We start from the raw sequence: 22,180 nt of genomic DNA, 5'->3' as shown, positions 1-22,180 counted from the left end.
AGTGCCACTGCATCCCCCCGTATTCTCAGCTAGGCATGCTGGCCCCTTCTGAGAGCTCTGGTGGGTTCATGAGGGGTGACTTCCCACCACAGAGCTGCGCTGCACCTTCTCTTTGCATCATTTCTGTTAATGGGTGCTTTTTGCCCCCTCAGCTTCAGGCTGCTGGTGTTTCTGCAGCTCCTGAAGCCTTCCCAGATGTAGGACCGAGCCTGGAGCTCTGGGTCCCCCTCAAGAGGTGGGAACCCCCCAGGATGTGCCGGTGACTCTGCAGAGAGGGCACAGGCTCATGGGCAAAGCAGTCTGCCCGAATGTTGGGCAGCTGGGGTTTGGCAGCGGGTGCCCCTGTCAGACAGTGAGGCTTTGGTCAATGCAGAGGTTTGGAAGGGTTGGAAGGTGAGGGGCAGCTTCAGGACTGTTCTGCTGGACCAGTTTCACAAGCCCGGAGGGGATAGGAGCTTCCCCTGAGTGCTCCAGAGCTGTCTGTCAGCTGCTGGCTGCTCCCCTGAGAAACCATGAGTTCGGAGAAAAGTGGATCCAGCTCATCCTCATGCCCACCATCCATCCTCCTTCAGGCTGGAGTGGGGACTTTGGGGAAGGAGGGGGCAGCTGGGGGGCACAGTGGCGTTATCTGGGGAGAGCCCTGTTTGGGGAGGTGGGGGGATGCACCTTGTTTGGGCACCTCCACAGCCCTCGTCTCCTCCAACTCAGCATATAGGGCACTGTGGTCAGGCCCATTTATAAAGCTGGTAAATATATCGGCAGAGTTTGTGTCCCCTCCAAAGGTCAATATTTGTGCAGAGTTTAATTTTAACTTAACAAGCAGTTGTTTGCAGAGGCTGCTCTGTTTGTGTGTGTGTGTGTGTGCGCACGTGTGTGCGCGCTTCCCCATCAATCGATGCTCGGGGGGAGGCATGCGAGCGGCTCACGTGCGTGCACCGACTCACTGGGGCGCAGAGTGGGTCGGCATGGCTCCTGGCTCCTAGAGATGCTCCGGATGCAGGGGCAGCACTGTGTAGTCCAGAGGGCAAGGACCAGGGTCTGTGGCTGAGTCTATAAATGCAACCCACAGACCTCTCCGGGAGGTGACAATAGGCAAAATGTGCCCCATGAGGCTCCAAACAGCAGCCGATGGGGACGGTGGCTTTCCCAGCCTGTTCCGACCAGTGCCCTAGCCTTGCTGCAGGCAGCTCTGTGGCCGCGCAGCCCCCAGCCTTGTCCCTCCTGAACCCATGTGGCTTTTGTGGCTCTCACCCGTGTTCTGGCAACATGCGTCTCTGAGCTGAGCGCATCGTTCAGGCTGGTTCCAGCGTGCAGTGCTGGCTTTGCACAGGTCTTGGAGGGCTCAGCACTGGCCCCCATGCACAGCCAGTCTGAAAACAACCATGGTGTTTCTTCCAGGGCTCTTCCAGTATGGGAACCCATGGGGTTTTATCCACCCCCATCTGCCCTCCCACCCTGCTATGCAAAGCAAACCTGCATCCCACACATGCCTGCAGCACCTCACCAAGGCTGGTGGCTCCTCCTTGAGAGGTCTAGAGCCGAAGTGCTCCTGCGCTGGCAGGGGAGGGGAACAGAGCTGTCCCGGTCTGCGCCCAGGCACCCAAGGCTTCTGTTTCTGCTGCTCCCAAAGCTCTTCTGGCTGAAACCCTGTGCTGTGCTTCACCCCGGGGCTGGCCAGATGTTCACAGCTGGGCTTGGGGACAGGCTGCGCATCTCACTTACCCCATAGCATCCCACCCCTTGGGACAGAGGCTGGGTCCTCTCAGGTACCCATGGTGCATCCCAGCACCAGGTCAGGTCCAATACCTGAGGGCACAGAGTGTGTTGTCTGTGGGAAAATGGGAGAATTAACAGCGGGCACAGCTGTGGCCACCAGAGTTTTCCCAGTCTCCCACCCCAGGGACAGCAGCTTAGGGGCAGGAAGCGGGGGACACAGCCGGGGAGAGGCGGAAGGGCTGGGACGGAGCCCACCATCCCCGCAGAGCAGCCGCTGGGGCTCCGTGTTTTGCAGCCCGCCTTGTGGGCGCTGAGGTTTGGTTTCCTTCTCTCCGCTCTTTTCCTCTTCCTCGCCAGGCCCCGGGGCTGCCGACTGACCTCAAAGGGAAAAGCGGGCTGCGAGGGACAGCGGCGGGGACGGGCAGGGGTAAACACGGGGCTGGGGCCGGCCAGGCGGTGGGTGATGGAGGTGAAGTCATGCCGTGACGTCAGCCCTGCGGCTTTGGGGACAGCCGTGGTTAGGCTGCTCAAGGAGGGGCGGCTGTTTTCCTGCAGCTCCGCCGCTCACTCCTGGTGCCCGTCTAACTTATAAACTTTAATGGCCAGTTTAAAAGGTTCCTGCCATGGGCACCTTGTTGCCAGTTTTAGGTTTTTAATTTGGAAACTTTCCCCTCTGTGGTCGGGGGAGGAAGGACTTGGGTCCGCTTGGGGCCAGTCATCAGGACACGCGGGTGCCAAAGAGACGGTCCAGAAGGGCTCTGTTCCCGTCACTGGTGTCGGGGCAGGGTTGGCCACACCAGCGCCAAGGAGGGCGGTGGGGCGTGCGCCGGGCATGGGGCAGACGGGCTGGAGGAGCCCCCCATCCCCTCCTGCTGCCCACATATTGGTGGAACAAATTTAGCTCCTCTTTGGCTGCTGGCTGGGGGAGCGCCAGCAGCAGCCACCTGCTCCCAATCGGCGTGGTCCTACCCCCCTGCCCTGGGCGTCACCGTGGCTCTGGGCTGTGTGGGCAGCATCCTCACCCTGCAGCCCTCGGGAGATGCCAGGAGCCCCCACACCTCTGCTCGGGGTGGGTGACGAGGCGGGGGCTACAGCCACGTTTGCTCCCTGAGGCACCTGGGTCCTCGTCCCGGCTGTCACGGTGTGACCTGGTGATCTGGTGTTTGCCTGGCTCATCCCCCAGCTGCCACCACCACTGCAGTGGCTGTCCAGCCCCACAGGGCTGCAGGTGGTGGGTCTCTGTGCTGCAGAGACCATCGGAGGGGTCTGCCTTGTCCCCCGCCCTTTGGTCACTGACGGCTGTGACCCCCCAGCCACATCACAGGGGATGCCGGCATCCCTCCCTGCAGCTTGCTCTTGCCATGCCGCAGCCGGCAGAGCCGGCGTTGGGTGCAGAGCCGTGCCTGTGCGTGCTGCTTGGCAGGAGGCAAGGGTGCGGGGCCAGCGCTTTGGGAGATGCTGAGGGCATGGCAGTGCTGCTCTTCCTCGCTGCCCACCTTCCCCGAAGTCCTCCAGCAGCCACTGCAAGGCGTGGGTTGGCAGAATCACATTTCACCAGTGCAAGCTCAGCTCTCCTCTGTCTGCGGTGACTCAAGAGGCCTCCGCAAATGCCCAGGAGGTGCTGGGCGCTGGAACACAGGGCTGAAGCCTGATGCCCTCCCGTGCAACAAGGAAACCAGCCTACAAGCTTGAGGGGAGCATCCCCACAGCCTTTCCACCCAGCCCTCCCTTTGCAGCTGGAGAGAGCAGGGTCATCTCCCCCCGGCCCAGCCACAGCCACCTGGGGTTACTGACAGTAGGGCTCCAAGGAGCGACCATGGTTTGGCTGGGTCTTCCCTCATCTCCAGACTGGTGTGGTGGGGCTTGTCTGTACATTTCTGCTGTATATGCTTGTTGTCTGAGGCTGCTGCATGCAGGCTGGTGCCTCCAGTGCAGGCTGATGTGGCCGTGCTGTGAGCCCCTGTGGCTGGCTGGGTCCTAGACCCAGCTGGGACAGCCGACCCTAGAGTATCTTAGCTATCAGGTGGGTCCAGGACCTTTCGCAGACCTTGCTGGGGGTCCAGGGAGCTGCACAGCAGAGAAGAGAGCTGGCTTGGCAGAAGTCTGCACCCAAGGGGCTGAACTCCCCTGGGGTGGGCACCCAGAGCACTATAAATAGCACGTGGAGCCAGAGGAGCAGAGGAGTGGCCCTGGTTTACCAGCACTTTCATACCATGGCTTTCAAGTGGTTCCCCTGCCTCTTCCCCATGAGCCAGTGGCACATCTGCGCTCAGCCCAGGAGCGGGGCCGGCCGGCGGGCTGCCTCCGGTGCCGTGCCACGTGCTCTGTGGCCGCTGGAGCTGGTGCCGCTTGCCAGCCCCGGAGCAGCCCTGCCTTTGCCAGCCCTGTAATTGATTCCTGCTCTCCTGCGCGGGCGGAGGCTGCAGATGTGCAGCCTGGTAGGAGGCAGTGGGCTGTGGGTACCAGCTCCAGGAGCCAGCCCAGGCAGGGCGAGGAGCAGCCCAGTCCTTGCCTTGGCTCTGGCATCTGCTTTGAGAGCTGCCTTTTGAGTTTCCAGGTGTTTGCAGAGGTTCTTTTCCAGCCTCAGCTCCTGGAGGCAGGGGATTTGGGGGGATGCTGCTTGCCCTGTTTTGGGGCTCCTGGAGGAGATGGGATTGTTGGGGAGAAAAGAATCAGCTCCCCAAATGTCACTGTTGTGTCTGTCGGTGATGGGCTCGTGTTTTGAGACTGTGGCAGCTGACAGCAGTGCAGGGGGGCTGTAGAGGTCCCCTATTCCCCTGCAGCTGCAGAAAGACCTGGCTGAGGAGGGAGAAAGTCCTCCTGCACAGTGCCCCAGCAGCTCTGGAAATTGGCCCCCCAAGCCAGCCAGCAGCCCCACCAAAAGCTGGGGTCTGGCAAGGGGGAGCAGGGGCAGGACCCAGCACTGCCTGGCTTGCCAAGCCCTCTGATGTCTTTAAGGCTGGTAAAGAGCAGGGCCATGGGGATGGCAGGGGTTTAAGTTATGGAGGAGGATTTCTAGCCTGGCACAATATAGAAGACAATATATTGGAGCATTATTGGATAGTATTATGGATAAGGTTAAAGATAAACCAATTTTTAGACTGGAAGGTGATGGTGGTCCAGGAGAGAGTGACTGCAGACAGATGAGGTTTGACATGAGCACAGGGGACCTGCAAGCAGGTGCCCTGGGTATCTTTTTTTCCAGTTCTGCTGGTGACAGATAGTGCTGCATGGAAGAAAACGCCTGGAAAAATAGGGATTAAAAAGGTGAGGCTTTTAAAAAACCCTATATTTAGCCAAAGGGCATGGTTTTGCTGTCTGGAGATGGCAAGGGGTGGGTGAACCCTTTGGAGCAAGGCAAGCCCAAATGGAGAGAGCAGTGTGATGAGTGGGCAGGGGGCTGGAAAAAGCAGCAGTCGCTGGAGCCGGGGGAGGTCTCCACTCCTCATCACCCGTGGGGGAGCAGCGGGGCTTGGAGCATCACGGTCCCGACACAGGCTGGGATCCCTGCCCTTGAAAATGAGCAGCAACTCGGGCTGCAGTGGCTGAACCTGGCAGGGCAGAGAAGGATGAGACTGCAGCGTCAAGGGGAGGTCTGCTCACCCAGGCGGAGGGGTGCAGCGTGGGACAGGGTCAGGGCCACAGCTCCTGGCTCCCCCAGCCCTCTGTGCCCCCCCCAGACAGTACCACAGGGACCCCATCCCTCTCTCCAAGGGCTGAGAGGGTGAAGGTGCCCTGACAGAATGTTTTATTAGCAGCAGGTGCCTGAAACCCAACTCGCAGCTCAGCAATCCCTCCCCTCACCTGGAGATGAACCCAGGTTGGGCAACACGACTGTGCAGGGTCAGGCCCCGACAGCACTGGGATTACCCCTGCCGTAACCAGAGCAGCTCCCTGGCAGCCTGATGGGCTGGTCCTGCCCCGGGCGACAGGCGCGTAATGCGTGATTTCACAGCGCTGGCGTGCTCTGTTTGCTCGTGGCAATGATCTCTCCTGCCCCGGCCGGCTCCAACCCCTGGCCAGACTGTGACCTGCAGCTCTGTCAGCTGGGATTAGACACAAGATTTAGACTAAGACCTCTTTGCTCCTGGCTGGAGCAATGGCAAAGCCTGGCCCATCATCTCCAGAGGTGGAGTTCCTGCCCTGCCCTCCGTCCTGTGCATGGCAACTCCCAGACCTGCCTCCAGAGATGGGGCAGGAGCATCTCAGATCTGCAGGCAGCACCAGGGCTTTGCTAACGCCACGGCACTGCCATGGCTGGGAGCAAACCCCATAGAGAAAAGGAGGAAGGCAGAGACTCCCCCATCTCTCCAGCTTTGAGGTAGTCCCTGGGCCATCTGCAGCAAACCAAGGGGATGCTCCCAAGGGAGGGAGCTAAGGAACAGGAGTGGTCCATGCAGAAGGGCTCTCCCCTTTGCTGCCTGCAGCCTCCCTCCCAAAGTGCTCCTTGCCGTGCCCAGACAGCTCGTTCCAGCAAAGCCGTGGCTGGGAGGAAGAGCTGTGGGGCAGCACAGCGTGGGACAGATGCAGCCAGCATCCCCCTGCCCTCGGCTCCTCCAAGCAAGGGGCCGGGGGTGGTTTGGCAGCAGATGAGCAGCAGTGCCCTGCGGGAGGGCTGGGGCTGGCTGCCTCGTGCAGGGGGAGATAGAGCGGGATCCATGCAGCGGCCAGGGATGCCGTGGCACCCTGGAAAGCACCAACCCTGGACTTGCAGGAGCGCTGTATCTGCACCTCTGTATTACACAGTGCCGTGCCTGGGCTGAGGATACTCATCACCTCCTCACAGGGTGCACAGCCCCGGCCAGCCCTCTGTGTCCCCGCAAGCTTGTCCTCTCCCAGAGTGTCACTTCCTGCTCGTCTCCCTGGACCCAAGCTTTGTTGGCTGAGCTCATTTAGCTTTGACAAAGTTTATAGTGCGCTGGAATGCAGAATGGCTGCTGGCCTCCCTCCAGCCTAAACATCCCCACCCCGTGGTGCGACAGGAGCTGATAAGGGTGAGTGCCGCAGAGTGCAGGTATCTCGTGCCCAGCCCGCGACCTTACAGCCACACAGCCTTGAAGGTTGTCATTTATCTCACGCGTGTGTCTGCATGTGTGTGTGTGTGTATGCGAGCTGTATCCCATCCCCAAGAAATGTTCTCAGCGTCTCTGGTTTTCTCTCCGGGCCAAACCCACATGCACGTTGCCCAAGACCGACTCCGAACAGACTCCTTTGATGAGCAGGGCTTAAATATATATTTGGCATTCCAGCGGCAGCGTGCCGAGCGCGGCCGAGGGTGTGAAAGTGTTTGCTTGACAAACTCCGGGGGCTCTCGCCTCTCTGCTGGCCCTGGGGACTTGCAGGAGAGAAATGTCAAGGAATTTTTCACCTCTCTTGTTTTGTGTTTTTATTTTGTTTTCCTTCTGAGAGTGCATTTTTAGCTCTGGTGAAAGGTGCCTGATTGACAGTCCCAGAGACTGAGTCCCCTCTCTTCGCTGGGACAAGGACAGCCGGAGAAAACGTCCCACCCCGGTCCCGTCAGGGAGAGGGAACAGTCCTGCGAGCCTTGTGCTGACCCTGGGGGCTCCCGTCTCCTCTCCGCTGGCCCTGTCCTCTCCGTGAGCCCAGTGCTGTCATGAATGGATTTGGGTCATGGAGGAGATGGGCAGGATGGAGATGCCCCACATCCTAGATGTCCCAGGCTGTGGGCTGCTCGGAGCCAGCCCTTTTGCAAAGAGCCTCCGTCTGCTGCGGGCAGCGAGGTCTCAGTCACAGGGTCCTTTGTCACTGCTCAGCTGGCCCCAAAGAAGCCTCTGCCCCAGCACCGTGCTGTGAAGACACCCGTGCCCGTTGCTCCACAGAGGATTTCCCAGCCCGTGCCCCCATGTGTCATGGCACCGGCATGGGGTACGTGCTGGCCCCCAGGCACCCTTAGGGGTGCGGAGAAGTCTTGTCACCTTGCGCCTGTGTGGGGGGAGATGGAGCAAGTGGAGCAGGAGAGTGTCCATGGGCAAGTTACAGGTGGACAGGCTGGATGCTGCAGCCTCCTAAAAACGTGCGTGGGAGGCGCTGGGGGCGTGAAGTTCAAAACTGCCCTGATCTTTACTTGCCACTCGGCTTCTTCTGGGCTGCAGCTGGCGATGGGGCAGGGGAGGCAGCTCTGTCGCCAATTCCCATGCGATTCAGGATCCGTGGTGGGGCTGGGACGTGCAGGGCGGAGTGGGGTGCAGAGCTGGGGCTCTGGGCTTGGATGGGAGCCCAGGGGTGTCTCCTGCGTGGGGAGGAGGAGGAAGGCAGAGCCTCCCCATTGCTCCAGCCGCTGGGTTCTGTGCCTGTGAGAAATGGAGAGGGGAGGCCCTGGGCAGCAGATTCGGTTTCAGAGCCCATGTCTGTGGTGCCCGCCAGAGCAGGGCGAGATCCTGGCTGGCTCTTGGGGAGGGGGTCAGAGGGGGCTGCGTCTGTGTGTTCCCAGCTGTCCCCAGCGTAATCCCTCACGAAAGAGAATCCCCTGCCCTGCTGCATCCCCATTGTCTGGTGGCAGCACTGCCTGGCCCTAAATCACCTGCTGCTCCCAGCCTGATGGATCACCATGGAAATGGGGGTGCTGCCCCCAGGCCAGCAGAGAGAGAGGGTCTGGGGTCTGTGGGGCAGGGGTCTGGGCTCTGGAGGCTGCAGAGCAGGGATTAGGATGCTGGAAGACTACAGGGCAAGGCTTGGTGCTCTGGGGACTGCAGGGCAGGGATTGGTACCCAGGGGTACCAATTTGGGAGTACAAGTTGGGCTGCTGTGAACTGTAGATGCTGAGAAAGGGATACAGGGGCACTGCGGAGCAGGGTTGGGGACCCTGTGGGGGCTGTGGGGCTGGGGGCAGGCTTTGTCCCTGGGGCAAGGGCAGGCTTGGCTTGGGCTCCCCAAGGTTTCCTTCCCGGCCCACTGAAGAATCGCCGGCTTGTCTGGCGGAGCATGGACCTGTGGATTTCCTGGGCAGTGAGTCCCTTTCATGTGGCCGCTCGCAGACTCTCATGACATCACCGGGGGCTGCTCCTCCCAGAGACAAACCCAGTGCTTTTTAGGGGTTTGCCATCCCCCCCGCCCCAGCCTGTGTGTTTTGGCCAGAGGGGACCCGGGGAGCCGCGTCCAAGAGCAGCCGCTCTGGCAGGGAGATGGTGCACAGAGCCAGTGGGCAGGGGGAGGGCAGTGTGTGTCCCCCCCCATACTGAATAAACATGGGCTGGCCAGGGCTGGAGGGGGCTTTTCCAGGCTGGACCACACCCCGGGGGGCTATTTTTTGCCATGAATGAAGGGGCTGTGTGCTCGCAGGGCAGCCTGGCCTCCTGCCGCTGCTGCTGTGCACAGAGAGCTCGCCTGACACTCAATCCTGTTGCCTGGCCAGGGACCAACATCTGCACTGAGCAGCTGGGCACTGCCCACAAGACACCTGGGCACCCGGCACAGCTGGGCACTGCCTGGGGGACACCTGGGCACCCTGCACAGCTGGGCACTGCCTGGGGGACACCTGGGTACCCGGCACAGCTGGGCACAGCCTGCAGGACACCTGGGCACCTGGCACAGCTGGGCACTGCCCACAGACACCTGGGCACCTGGCACAGCTGGGCACAGCCTGCAGGACACCTGGGCACCTGGCACAGCTGGGCACAGCCTGCAGGACACCTGTGCACCCAGCACAGCTGGACACTGCCCACGGGACACCTGTGCACCCAGCACAGCTGGGCACTGCCTGGGGGACACCTGGGCACCCGGCACAGCTGGGCACTGCCTGCAGGACACCTGGGCACCTGGCACAGCTGGATACTGCCTGCAGGGACACCGGTGGGCTGCTGGGGCTGGAAAACATGGGCTGTCGCAGGGCAAGGGGAAGTGACGGTGACTCAGTGGCTGTGCTGGCAGCAGTGCCAGGGCTGCTGGGGCATGTCAGACCCAGCCCTGCCGGGGCCATGTGTCTGGGGAGCCGCCTGAGCCAGCCTGGGGGCGAGCCCTGCTGCCCCCCTGCCGCATGCAGCAATGCTTCCTGCTGCAGTTTCAGGTGATGATGGGGCAGCCCCTGGGGATGGGGGTTGTGCCTGCACTTGGGAGGAACTGCAAAGCCGCCAGGGTGGAGCAGCCACTGACTCCTGCTCAGCCCCATCCTGAACGCGCCCAGATTCCCCCCAAAGCTCCTAATCCCGCCTGGATCAGCCTCAGCTTCTGCTCTGGGCCCTGCTAGCTCAGCTAATCCCTTGTGTGCCAGGTTTAGGGACGTGCTGGATACAGCATTCCCATGGGTTGTGCCCTGCCAGCCCCAGATTTTGCTTCTCAAGGGGTGTCTGCAGGCTGCTCTGCCAGTCCCCAGCCCTGACCCATGCTCTTGCCGCCTCCACCAGCCCTGCTGCCCCATGGGTCCCAGGGGAGCTGCGAGTGTTTGTGCCTGTGAATGAGTGGCCTGTCCTCACCAGGTGGAGCCGGGGTGCTGGATCCCACCCCTCGCTGTTCCTTATCGCCTCACGGCATCCTTGTGATTCACCAGGTGTGGCTCCCTTTCCATCACCCCATTTTGCAGGAAGTTTCCCGGCCAGCCCCCCGTGAGCCCTGCGCAATAATAACAAGCTGGGATGAGCTGGCCAGCCTTCCTGAGCAACCCTAAAATAACAAACCAGCGCAATGTGTCCAGCTTTCCTGAACAGACAATAATAAACCTGCATGAGCTGGCATGCTTTGTAGAGGAACCCTACAATAATAAGCCTGGGTGATGTGTCCATATTCACCAAGCCACCCTACAATAACAAGGCAGTGTGAGCCACCCAGCTTCCTCACAGAGAAGAGGGGTCCCTGAGCTGTCCCCCTGAGACAGGAGGAACTCTGGCCACCAGGTCTCCATGTCTTCTGCTCCTGGGCTTGCCCAGGCCCTCCCCTGACTTCATTGGCCCCTGGAGAAGGCACTCCATGTCAGTGGTGGGCCAGGTTCGCAGAGGTGATGCCCATAGGTACTATCAGCCTGTGGCTCTGCCTTCCTGGAAGCCAGCAGCAAGTCCTCACAAGTCCTGGCTTGCCGGGACCTGCTGCTCTTCAGGGCATCCTCCTTGCCCAGCTCCCTTGACAAACTGGCACCCAATGCCAGCTGCCCCGGAGGCTCTCCTGCTGTGGCCCCACAGGCTGCTGGATGGAAGGACAAGCGCCCATGGTCAGGCTGGAGCTGGGGGTGCCACCAGAAGCCACCCACAGCCCCTGGGCAGCCATGCCCAGCTTCTTGCAGGGTCGCCCAGGTGGGGAAGCAAGGCTGGTGTCTGTAGCAAGGGTTGCTCTGCTGGACTGCACTCTTTTTCAGGGAGTTTGTGGGCATGTGGGCAGCGGGAAGGCTTGGATGCTCGTGGGTTTTCTGGGCAGTGTGGCGGGATGGCCTCTCTCCAGGTGTGATGGGGTAGGGGCTGTGCCCACTGGGGGCTGTAGCCCCTCGCCCCCTACCAGCCCTCTGCCAAGCCCCAGGCTGCTCTTGGTGGGCTGGTCCTCACATGGCTGGGGAGGAGATGCTGCAACCTCCTGCCCTACCCCTGCGCTGCTGCTGACTCTCCTTTTCCTGGGATTTATCCCTGGGAGTTGGAAGCAGCAACGTGTGGGCAGGGCAGGACCCCCCCTCAGCATCCACACATGGAGGGGGACCCGCATCCACCCCAGCGCAGAGGCAGCACAATGCGGAGCCCCCGCTGCCACCGCGCCCCTCCGCTCAGTGTCTGCGAGAAAAGCTGTAACCCAAGCCGCGAAAACAGCACAAGGAGAAAAGAAAAGGGTATTGAGCGGCGGGGCTGCTGCGGTCGCCGGCCAGCATAGACTGCTGGTTGTTAAGCGGGTGCCTCGCTTGCAAAGGCTGCCTTGATGAAGTGTGAGACAGCACTTACGGAGGGACGCGGGCAGGCATTCTCGCTCCATCTTCCGCTCACAGTGCCGCTCTTTATGCGCCTGACATTTGCTCGCTGGAAAGGCCCCGAAAGTTAGGGGGAAAGGAAAACATTGCCCACAGCAGGGCCGGAGCAGCGCTGAGAGGAGTGCCGGGCCGTGCCGGGCTGGGCTGGGTCGGACTGGGATGCTCGGCCATCCCGGCCTCACCGCCCGCTCTTCCCCGGGGTGACCCCTTCACCTCTCGGCAGCTCTCCGGCTGCCTTCCCCTGACGGCACCGCTGCTTCCTGCCAGGTGTGCTCAGCCTGGCTCCCTGCCTGGGAAGCCCTGGCCATCCTGCCCCTGCCTGCTCCACGGGCGGGCTGGCAGCACCGCCAGCTCTCCTAGCTGCTGCTGCTGCTGTGCATCCCCAGGGGCGTGCATGGTAGGGGGTGATGGGGACAGTGCAGGTCCCTTAGCTGCCCACTGCCAGGCTACGCAGTGCCCCAAGGACTGCTGCAAGCTGGGGTGAGCGTATTCAAGCAGTTCCAAGGGCTGGAGGAGCTGGGAAAGGTCATCGGCATTCAGTGTGGGGCAGCTCGGGGTGCTTTGGGGCAGTTCTGCCCTGAGGGAGAAGGTCACTGTCCCACCAGGGAGCTGGAGTGGGAGGCCAGGCTGGCGGGTCCTGCTCCATCCCGGGGGGACGATCTGCCCCTTTGCCTGCCCTGGACCCAGCCAGGAGGGAGCAATTCAACCCCCTTCACCTCTGTCCTCCCGCAGGCAGATCCTGGTGGGATCCCTTGGTCTGGCACTGTCGCCAGAGGCTGGATGAGCAGCTAGCAGAGATCGGTGCTCATCTACCTGAATCCCAGGATGGATCCCTCCCCAGCCTGACTGACGCTGGCACGACCATGGGCAGAGATGCCCAGCACGCATCCAGCGAGCCACGCCAGCCCCGTTCCCAGGAGCACGCACAAAGCTCACGACGGGAGAGTGCCAAGGGCAGCCTGGCCATGAGGCATGGGAACGCCCCGGCCATGGAGCCCTTCCCCTGCCCACCGCGGGCTGCCGCAGCATCGCCAGGCTTCGCCTGTGCCAGCGCGGCGGCGGCCATGCCCATTGCCAGAGAGCCTGTGCGCCGTTCCCGGGCTGCCGCTCCACCACGCCGCTTCCGCAGAGCCCGCTGGCGGGGGGAGCCTGGGGAAGCCATGCCCCCCCACGGCCCACACCCCTTGGCTCCCGGCCCCCGGCAGGAATTATTAAGTGTGCCCCTGTGGAGCATGTGCTGAGGCTGGCCACGGGAATGTGGGCAGATCTGACATACAAGCCACAGCAGCCAGGCTGTAATTTCCAAACAGGCCCCGTTCGCTCTGTTTTCCAGTTAAAAATATATTAAAAAATAGGAATGTGGGGTTTGTAGCGAAGAATGTTGGTAACCACTTCGAACGTCTGGTGTGATAATGAAAGGGTCAGTCCCCAGCTTTGAGCACGACCGATTTAGACTCTGGTGCTTGGCACCGGCGCGGGGGCCCAGCACAGTCCAGCCTGCCTGCAACCCCCACCCCGGGCCTGGGCCAGGGGAAGGTGATGCTTCTGCATCGGTGGCACGGTGCCGGGCTGGGTGACGTGCCCCTCCTGCTCATGCTGTCAAGAGGACATCCAAATTGCCATCTCTTCTGGCATCTAGAGAAGGGAGTCTGGGTCGGGGTGGGTGAAGGCAGGATGTCTGGGAGATGGATGCTGTACCTTGCCCACCACTGGCCCTGCTTCCCCCCCACGCTGGGGTACAGCCCCATAGCAGAGCCCTCCGGGATGGGGGGCACCGAGCGAGGCTGCAGTCCAGCTCCCCGTGAGCTGCCCCCATCACTGCAGAGCGGCTGGCGAGCACGACTTGCTCCTGGCGCGAGGTCAGGCGCCTGCCCCCCTTTGCTGGGCAGCCCCCCCCGGCTGGGCTAATCGCAGTTCATGGTGTGCTGCAGAGCCTCCCGTGCTGCTGCCGCAGCCTTGAGTCGCTCCTGATACCGGGGTATCCCACTTGGCCTTGTGGCCAGGTAGTCATAACATGCAGGGCGAGCCGTGCCAGCTCCCCGGGCATCACTCCCCGGTGCCTGGCGACCCGCGTGGGGCAACCCGGCCGGCACTCCCCCGGGTGCCAGCTCTCTGCTCATGCTGCTCCCCGGACCCCTGGCACCATGTTTGTCCCAGAGATGGGTAATCAGAGAAAAACAAGTCACTGGAGGCCAGGGCTGACGTCGCAGTGGGGACAAGAAGTTGGCTGCGGCGGGGTTCAGCTTGGGGATGTGCTGGGGCAGTGGGGCAAGGAGGGAGGGGAAAGTCACTGGTACCCAGGGCTTGTCCCCCACCCAGCCCCTTCTGGGGACACCTTCTTGTCCCTCTCAGCCTCCGGGGCCATCAGGTGGCCGGTGGCTGGCACAGCATGCTCCGCTCCCTGCTGAGTCACGGCTCTGCAGGGAAACGCTTCCAGCTCTGCTTGTAAATCCATTTCCCTCCGGGGCTGTGAAGCGCGGCCCTCCCATCCCGGCGCGGGCCAGCTCCGGCCGCCCGATGGCTCCAAGCCCGTGGGCTTGAGCCGCCGGGAAGGGCAGTGGCAGGAGGTGGCTGGTGACTCCCAGATTCCACCCCAGACTTGCCGGAGCTGGGCACTTCCCGGAGGCATGGGCAGCGGGTGCCCTGCACCTGCAGACCCCTGTGCCACCCCAGATGCCCATCCCTTCCCAGGGGCCTGGTGTTCCTGGGCACCCCTCTCCCAGCACCTCCCCAGGATGCCACCCCAGCCGGGTGCATGTGTGCAGGTCTCGGGGAGGCTGGATGGTTGCAAGCATGGTGGGCACTCCACAGCATTGCCCCGTCCCCAGGGACACCACAGGGATGCTGTGCTGGCTCCGGGCAGCTGGGGCTGAGCCCAAGAGAGCAGCTGCCCTGCCTGGATCCTCACTTGGATGCTGGGAAGAGGAGCAGCCTGGGCAGACCCGGGGCTCCAGGCATGTCCTGGGTGCCATCCTGCACTGCAGCCCGCATCCCAGCTGGGTTGGAGCAGAGCGCTGTGGGCAGCACCCTACGCCTGGGTGCACAGCCTGCCCCACTGCCTTGGGGACCCCTCAGTGGTGGGGAGAAGGGGTGGGCAGCAGGGTAGTGGCACCCCGGGCTGGGTGGCTTTGCAGGGGACCCTCCTGCCCTGCTGGGGCATTGACCCATGCAGTGCTATCTAGTACACTTTGCTCACTCCACCACCGTTCCTGGCTTTCCTGGGAGCTGCTGTTTGCTTTTCTCTGAATTATGACTCCAGCTTGTGCCTTTGATCTGGGCTGTGTCGGCCACCCGTTGCCAGTCCCTCTCCTGCCTTTGAAGTGCAGTTGCCTTCCCGGCGTCGGACGCTGCTTTTGCAACCTCAGGTGCAACCCTGGCCCTGTGGGGCTGAGACATCCAGGGCAAGAGCATCCCCAGGGTGTCCAAGGTGCTCAGCATCCTCCTTCCTGGGACTTTGTGATAGGCCAGCGTAGCTCAGGGCTTGGAGGCCAGGCAAGGAGGCATTAGGAGGTGTGTTAGCCCAGTGGCAAGCAATCCCATGGATGCTGGCAGGGTGCTGGGACCAGAGCATCACTCCCTCCTGTGGCAGTGGGCAGGGACACAGGAGGTCCTTCATAGAAGCTGGCCAAAAAGCAGACCCCAGTGGCATGCATGTCCTACAGCTAAGGAGCCTTTCATGCCCGCGGTTCCAGCAGGAGCGATGAGACCTGCGGGGAAAGCGTCTTTCTGGGCACCAGCCAACCCATCCTGGCATCAGCCCTGCCCTCCCTTTCCGTCTGACGGGGAGCCATGAGGGGGGCTCAGCCAGCCCTTTCTGCCACTGGGAAAGCAGGGCCAGGCTTTGGACTCTGGCCTTGAGTGGGTCTGAGCGTCCCCATCCCCTCCCCGCTCCCCTGGCCCAGAGAGGATCCAGCCTTATCTGTTACACTTTGTTCTTGTGCTGTCTGGGTGTGGAGTGGAGCAGAGATTAGTGCGCAGACCTTTGACACACACACATATACACTGCCACACAACCAGCCACACAGGCACCCAGAGCCACGCTCATCTATACACGGCTGCGCACACAGGCCCCCATGCACACATGCATACTCACGCTCACCTGCACATGTGCACCCATACCATGCCCCACGCACCCCCACACAGCCGTCCCCTCCAGGCTGCACTCACGTTTCCCCATCCCTGCACGTGTTCGTTTTCTGGCCACGTGCTCCGTTAGGTTCCCAGTGGAGCATGGCGCTTGCCCAGCCTGCCAGCCTCCCCATCGCGAGCGCCAAGGTCCCCCATGCGCATCGGCATGGCCCAGAGGGTGAGGGTGGCATCCCGCAGCTCTGGCAGGGGGTGCGGGCAGGAGGAGGGGGGCTTCCCTGCGTCAAGCCTGGATGGAGCCAAAATGTGTTTAGGGAGGCGGGAGCTGCTCTGGCAGACTGGGAGCAAACCTGGGCATCCGTTGTCTCACCACCACATTGCCCTCACTTGCCATGGGGCCACCAGGGATAGCTTGTGCTGCCCACATAGACATCGTTGGAGGCAGCTGTGGCAGGCAGAGGTTCCCCATCCCCACCTCATGCCAAGGTCCTGCCCGTGCCCAGGACTCGCTGTCGTTATCGGCCGCTGCGGTCCCTGCGCTGCTCCCGCCGGGGAAGCCGCAGCCCTTCCCGTGCGATCTTATCTCCGGCGTTTCATGAATGACTCGCAAACCTCTGCAGTCTGCCTCTGAATGGGAAGGCAGCCCATGGGCTGGAGCAGGTGTGCGGGTGTGTGCACACACACACGTGTGTGTGTGTGTGTGTGCATGGCTGGGGAGCAGCCACATCCTGCCCAGTGCCAAAGCTGGCTGGCCCTGCAAGCCATGATGCAGTCTCTGAGGTGAAGCAGATGGAGCCCGCTGGGCAGAGGGATGCACAGCCCCTTCTCTGCCCCGCTGCGGCACCATGGCAGGGTGTCCTGGCAGGAACCAGCTCCTGGCAGGTGATTTCCTGGCAGGCTGACAGTGCCTGTGCTCTCTCCCGCAGAGCCTGCCCCGGATCTGCGGTGTGGAAGAGGGGCAGGAGTTCACCTCCGCTCTGCAGCAGCTCTACGTGGTGGTGACGCAGCAGGAGGCCAAGCAAGCTCTGAAACGGCAGCGCTCAGGTGAGGAGCTCTGTGGCCGTGAAGTAGGGAGAGCCTGAAGCACCCAGCCTCCCTGCAGCTGAGACCCCATCCTGGGGGAAGGGGAGTGGGGCCCTGGGTGCAGCTCACCCCGTGCAACAGTCTTCCCCTTTGCTTTCCCACCATGGGCTGAGCACTCCCACCCAGGTGCCATTCCTAGTGTGGGTTTGGGCAATGCCCTGTGCTCCCTCATCTCAATCCCAAATTGCATCTCTTTCTGCTGGTACCAGAGGACGCAGAGGGCCCGGAGCCTGCTGCAGATACCACAGGGCACCCCTGTCCGCTGCCTCCAACCCAGGAGGGTGAAACAGTGTCTTCCAGCGAGGGAACCACGGTGAGTGCAGCTCTAGAAACAGCTTCTCTGTACCAGTGGCAGGATGGAGCCGGCACCTCCCTTCCCTCTTTGCATCCCAACCCTGTACCCCTCCAGAGTGGGCTGGGGGTCTCAGCTCAGTTCCTAGCCTATCGTACCCTGGCTGGGGAGCGCGTGGGTCCGTTGCACATGTGTGTGTGGTTTACACACCACCATGGCGGTGGGGGATGTCACTGCTTGCACACGTGCACCCACTCTGTGTGAACCCCCAAGGGGGACTGACGCTGCCTCCTCTTTGATTCCAGCCAGCCTCTTCCCCAGCTCAGAAGCCCCGTCTGCCTGCGGCCAAGGCCAAGCCGAAGAAGGCGAAGGGGCTCTTCAGCTGAAACATCAATGCCACCCACCCCGAGGGTCTCTGCTCCCCCAGCATCTGAGAGAGGCAATGCAGAACACCCATGCATCCTCTGCCTCCTCACCTGCATCCCCTGATAGACCCTGGCCTGGGGCATGGTCCCCTCCCGAGGTATCTCTAGCCAGGGTGACGGGGCATCTCCCCTCTTCAACGGTGTCTCAGGAACCTCTTTTCTGCCTCTTCCCTGGTGCAGAGCTTGCCCAGGCTGCCCTGTGATGGAGCCAGCGCTGGACCTGAGGGGAGCGGGAGCGATGCTGCTGGATGGGTGTGGGACAGCCAGGGCTCCAGCAGGGCCGTGGGGTTTGGCTGTTCTTCTGTGGGTTTGCAATAAAGGTCTGTGTCTGGGTGAGATCCCTCTCCTCCTGCTCTGTCCCCTCTGAGCCTGCAGTGACCAGGCAGGGGTGCAGCCCCTGGTGCTGCTGGGTCCCCCTCAGGCCAATCCCGCTGTCCCAGGGGCTTGCAGTGGCTCTGGACAGTGAGGACGTGACAGCAAGGAGGTGACAGCAGCTCATTGCCACGGGGCAGGATGGCAGGTCCCAGCCTGTGCTGTGCCTCACCCTGAGCAGCAGTGTGTGTGGGGCGGTGTGCATGAGGGGAGCCCCAGATACTGAGGGCTCAGCCTGGAGCCCACGTTCTCCTTGTCCCATGCCAGGGACACACCATGTGCTGGTGCCTGGAGCCAGGTGAAGCCCTTGCAGCGTGTTGGCAAAGGCAGCCTGGCTGTGCTGAGGGCCACCCTCCATATGCAGGCAGCTTCCCCAGGGTTAGTGGGCAGGTGATGTGGGGTTAATCCATGCTCTGGCCTCCAAAGGACAGGGGACAACCAAGCCACTAACACACTGAAAGCTCCCAGGCCTGGGAGCAGCCATGGAGCAAGTTACAGATGCTCCCTGGACACAAAGCACCACCTCTGCCCCTCCACACCCTGTCAGTCCATCTGTCTGTTCATCCATTCATCCATTTATCCATCATCCATCCATTAATCTGCACTCTCCTTCTCTAGCCCTTGTGTCCACATGCTTCCTTTGGGGCTGGGACCCCACTCTTGTGACCAAGCCAGGTCCTACATCAGCAGGCAGAGAGCCAGGCAGCACTGAGCAGGCAGGCGGCCGCCCGCAGTGCCGCTCTCCTGGGGCAGGGACTCATGCCCCCGGCTGCCCTGCTCCCTGGGGCTGGGCCAGCTGCAGTCACACCGCCTGCTCTCCTGGGCAGCAAGGGGGAAACAAAAACATCCGGAGCAGCCCCTGTGTCTGTGGAAGGGGAATGAAAGGGTCTTTGCTGGGCCGTGGCTGGCCAGTCCCAGGGCGACAGCAGCCGGTTGCTTTTTAAATTTCCTCTCAGAGGGAGCAGAGTGCAGGGCAGGGTGGCTGGTGGGAAGGGGAAGCCATGGGATGGGGAGCTTGTGCCGATAGCCATAGCTATGTATCCGGCCTTCTCCCATCTGCCAGCATCTTACCCTGGCAGCTTTGGGTCTGCCTGCTGGGTGCTTGACCCCAGGGAGGGTCTCGCTACCAGCTGGGTAGGACCAGGGCAGCAGTTCAGCAACTTTGTGTTTCACGTGTCTTCTGTCACCAGTTTGTCCCCTGGTGCAGCCTCTGCTCCATCCATATGGGCTCCATCTCCTGGCCTGGGAGCTGCTCTGTTCCAAGCCTGGTCCCTGCTGGGCCTGGGCTTCGTGCTGCTTCCCTGTGCATGCCGGGACCTGCAGGAAGAATGTTCATCACCCCAGCGAGGGCATGTGGGTCATCTGTCCCCCTTGGGGCTGAGGCGACATCACATGGCGGGGGAGCACATTCCCATCCCGCTGTACCAGTGGCTGGTGGGCTCTATAGGGGAGCGGGTGGTGCAAACCAGCACCTGCACCCCGCGTCATCCCAGCTGCTAGCTGCACCCAGGCTGTGTCTCTGCTTCTCCCTGGGGTGCTCAACTCGGGGGAGCCAGTCCCAGGGATGCTGCTGGGGCATTGCTCAAGAGCCCTGTCCTGCTGCAGAGTAAGTCCCCCTGGGGAGCCCTATGGCTCTGTGCCCAAGGGATGGGCGAACTGGCAGGCATAGGCTGGTGGTAAAAACCTGCTGCAGGGACAGATCCTGCTCCACTCACCCTGCTCCCAAGGCAAGGGAAGGTGGGGCTGCAGGAGCATGGATCAGGGGTAAATAAAAGCAGGAGAGTAAAGACATCAACGGGAAAAAGAGCTCTGCCGATGCCCCCCTGGCCACCGCAGGGACCCCAGCCCCCAAGACTCCAGCATGGGGCTGCCGGTGCCTCCCTGGCCCAGGTTGCCGCCAGCTCCAGGGAGTGTCACCACTCATTGTCCCATCCTGTCCCGCTGGGGTCTCCTTCCCTGTCCCCACCCCCTCCTCCCTGGAGCCGGCTGGATATGAGCTCCCGACACACATTAAAGGCCACAAGTTCGGCCTCGGCCTCCATAAATTTGATTCCATAAATATTAGTTTTCGCAGGGTTTAATGAAGCCGTTATGCCGGGCACGGCCCAGCACCCCGACCCGTGCCCTTAATAAGGGCTCTGTGGCCTCGATTAAAGGGACCTTTCAATCGCTGTCAAGTATTTTTAGAAAAGGAAAAGAAAAAAAAAGAGAGAGAGAGAGAGAGAGGAGAAGAAGACGACCAAGGCAGCGAATAGGGAGAGGAAAATCCCAAACCCGTCCAGTGCAAAAATAGAGAAATAGCACCACCTAGACTGCATCGCCCGGCTCCGCCGCCCGCTCGCCCGCTCGCCCTGCGCAGCGCCCGGCTCCGGGCAGCTCTGCGGGGCCTTGTGCCAGCCCCGTGCCCCCTGCCCCCGGCAGCCTTGGCAGCCCAGCGAGGTGTCTGCGGGATGCTGCCCTCCCGCTCGGGGCAGGGACAGGGGGATACGGCGGTGGGGAAAGCCGAGGCGCAGAGGAAGGAGGGACTTGGGCACGGTCGGGACGCAGGCAGGAGCAGTGCGCGGTGGCCGGGCATCCCAGCAGTGCCTGAGAGTGGCTGAGCGCTGCGGGAGATGCTGTGCGATACAGGGATGGATGCTGCATCTCTCCCACCTCCCTTGGAAGGTAATTCCTCCCTGCGACCTAGTGCTGCTGCAGCAAGCGTCCCTTCCCACCAGCTCCCCGAGCAGAAATCACTCCCCGAGCAGAAATCTCCCCTCACCCCCTGGTTAGACGGACCCTGTCACAGCCTCCAGCCCCCTCCCTGCACACCCAGCCCTGTAGTGCCTGGGGCTCCTGTCCCACTTGGCCCCATGTGCCAGCGGGCTTTGCCTGGCAGGGACATGGGGTGGCATTGAGAATGCTGATGCTGTGGGCAGTGGTGCTCCCACAGTCTGCCTCAGCCCCCCTGGAAGGAGTTGCTGAGAGCTGGGGCAGCGTTCCCAGCTGCAGAGCCACCCCTGCCACCAGCACAGGGCAGCAGGGCTGGGCAGGACTGGGGGTGCTTGGAGCTGGGGCAGTTCCTGGAGGGCTGCTCTTCATCAGCACAGAGCTGTTAATGAGTGGGAGTCATTCTGCGTGTCCCACGTCCCGTGCAGGAGCTGGCCAGCCCAGCAGGTCCCTGCTGCATGGGCAGGCGACAGACTCTGCACCCAGTGACAGGACACTGTCACTGCTCTCTGTGGCCAGAGCCGATGCGGGATGCCGGGGCCCCTGCATGGGTAGGAGCCGCTGTCACGGACAAACCCAGCTCCCTGTCTGCAGCCCTGGGCCTCTGGGGGCCATGACTGTTGTAGCAGTGAGTGCTGGGCAAGGCTGCTGTCAGCCCAGAGCTGCGGGAGTGGGACGGATGCGTGACATGCACACTGCATGCTGGCAGGCTGCAGAGGTTATTTGGAGGTCTGGGTTTGGTCACCGGCAGCCACAGAGCACTTCTGCCTGGGGATGTACTGCACCCCCTGGACCCAGCGCCACCCCAGACGATCCTGTTCCCTGCTCCCCTGTGGCAGTGATGAGCAAGGTGGGGACCTGGGCTCATTCCTTTGGTGGGAGCATGAACCAGCTTGGAGGACCCTGTGGACCTAGCCCAGGCTCCAATCTTCCTGTGTCCATGGTGTGCAGAGAACTGTGCCTGCTCTGCAGCCCTGGTAAGCCAGGGACAGGGATGGGGATTGGTGCTGTGACATGTCCCCTCTCCTCTCTCTGCTGCTGATGCCCTCAAGGATGCTCCACTGGAAGGATCAGCTGAAGAGATGTAGAAGTGGGGTGGCCTGGGACTGCTGGCCAGACCCTCTTGTTCCGTCATGTGCAGGAGTAGTGGGATAGCCTCACGATCCTGCACAGTGGCAGGAGTTCACAGAGGCTCTGGGCACTGGTTTCAGGTACAAAAAAGTACAAAAACCTGATGGAGTGTGGCTACTGAGTATGAAAACCTGATGGAGACACCTCTGGCCAGCTGCACTTTGCCTACAGCTCCTGCAGAGGAAGTGGTCCACCGGGGCCGCTGGGTAGCAGCATCCCAAGCCCGTGGGTGCTGCTGGCTCCCCAGCCTGCATCCCTCATGCCCAAGTTGCTTGGTCCCGCTGAGGCCAGCGTAGCCCTCAGCCCTGCAGCCAGAGCTGGACTCCTGGCCAGGCTGTTGCAGCCTGGCGTCTCTGTGTATCCCTAGGAGTGACCCATGCCCCGTGCCCACCGAAGAGCTGGCGAGGGGACATCCCTGAGAGAGCAGTGTGCGCAGGGGCATCCCAAGGCACTGCCTCACCTGGGAAGGTC

The 22,180-nt window shown here is 62.0% G+C and overlaps 1 protein-coding gene across 1 annotated transcript in view; it reads left to right on the top strand.

Annotated features, from left to right (window-relative positions):
* NHEJ1 (non-homologous end joining factor 1) overlaps window positions 1-17,458 on the top strand; it is a 48,159-nt gene extending 30,701 nt beyond the window's left edge. The window contains exons 6-8 of the mRNA XM_075710974.1: window positions 16,624-16,741; window positions 16,990-17,093; window positions 17,378-17,458. Coding sequence (XP_075567089.1) covers window positions 16,624-16,741; window positions 16,990-17,093; window positions 17,378-17,458 — 303 coding nt within the window. The remainder of the gene's footprint in view (window positions 1-16,623; window positions 16,742-16,989; window positions 17,094-17,377) is intronic.
* The last annotated feature ends 4,722 nt before the right edge of the window (window positions 17,459-22,180 follow it).

This window comes from Pelecanus crispus, chromosome 5 (genome assembly GCF_030463565.1).
Source record: "Pelecanus crispus isolate bPelCri1 chromosome 5, bPelCri1.pri, whole genome shotgun sequence".
Classification (NCBI taxonomy): Eukaryota; Metazoa; Chordata; class Aves; order Pelecaniformes; family Pelecanidae; genus Pelecanus; species Pelecanus crispus.
Note: the sequence above shows the minus strand (reverse complement) of the source record. Positions and strands in the feature narration are given on the sequence as shown.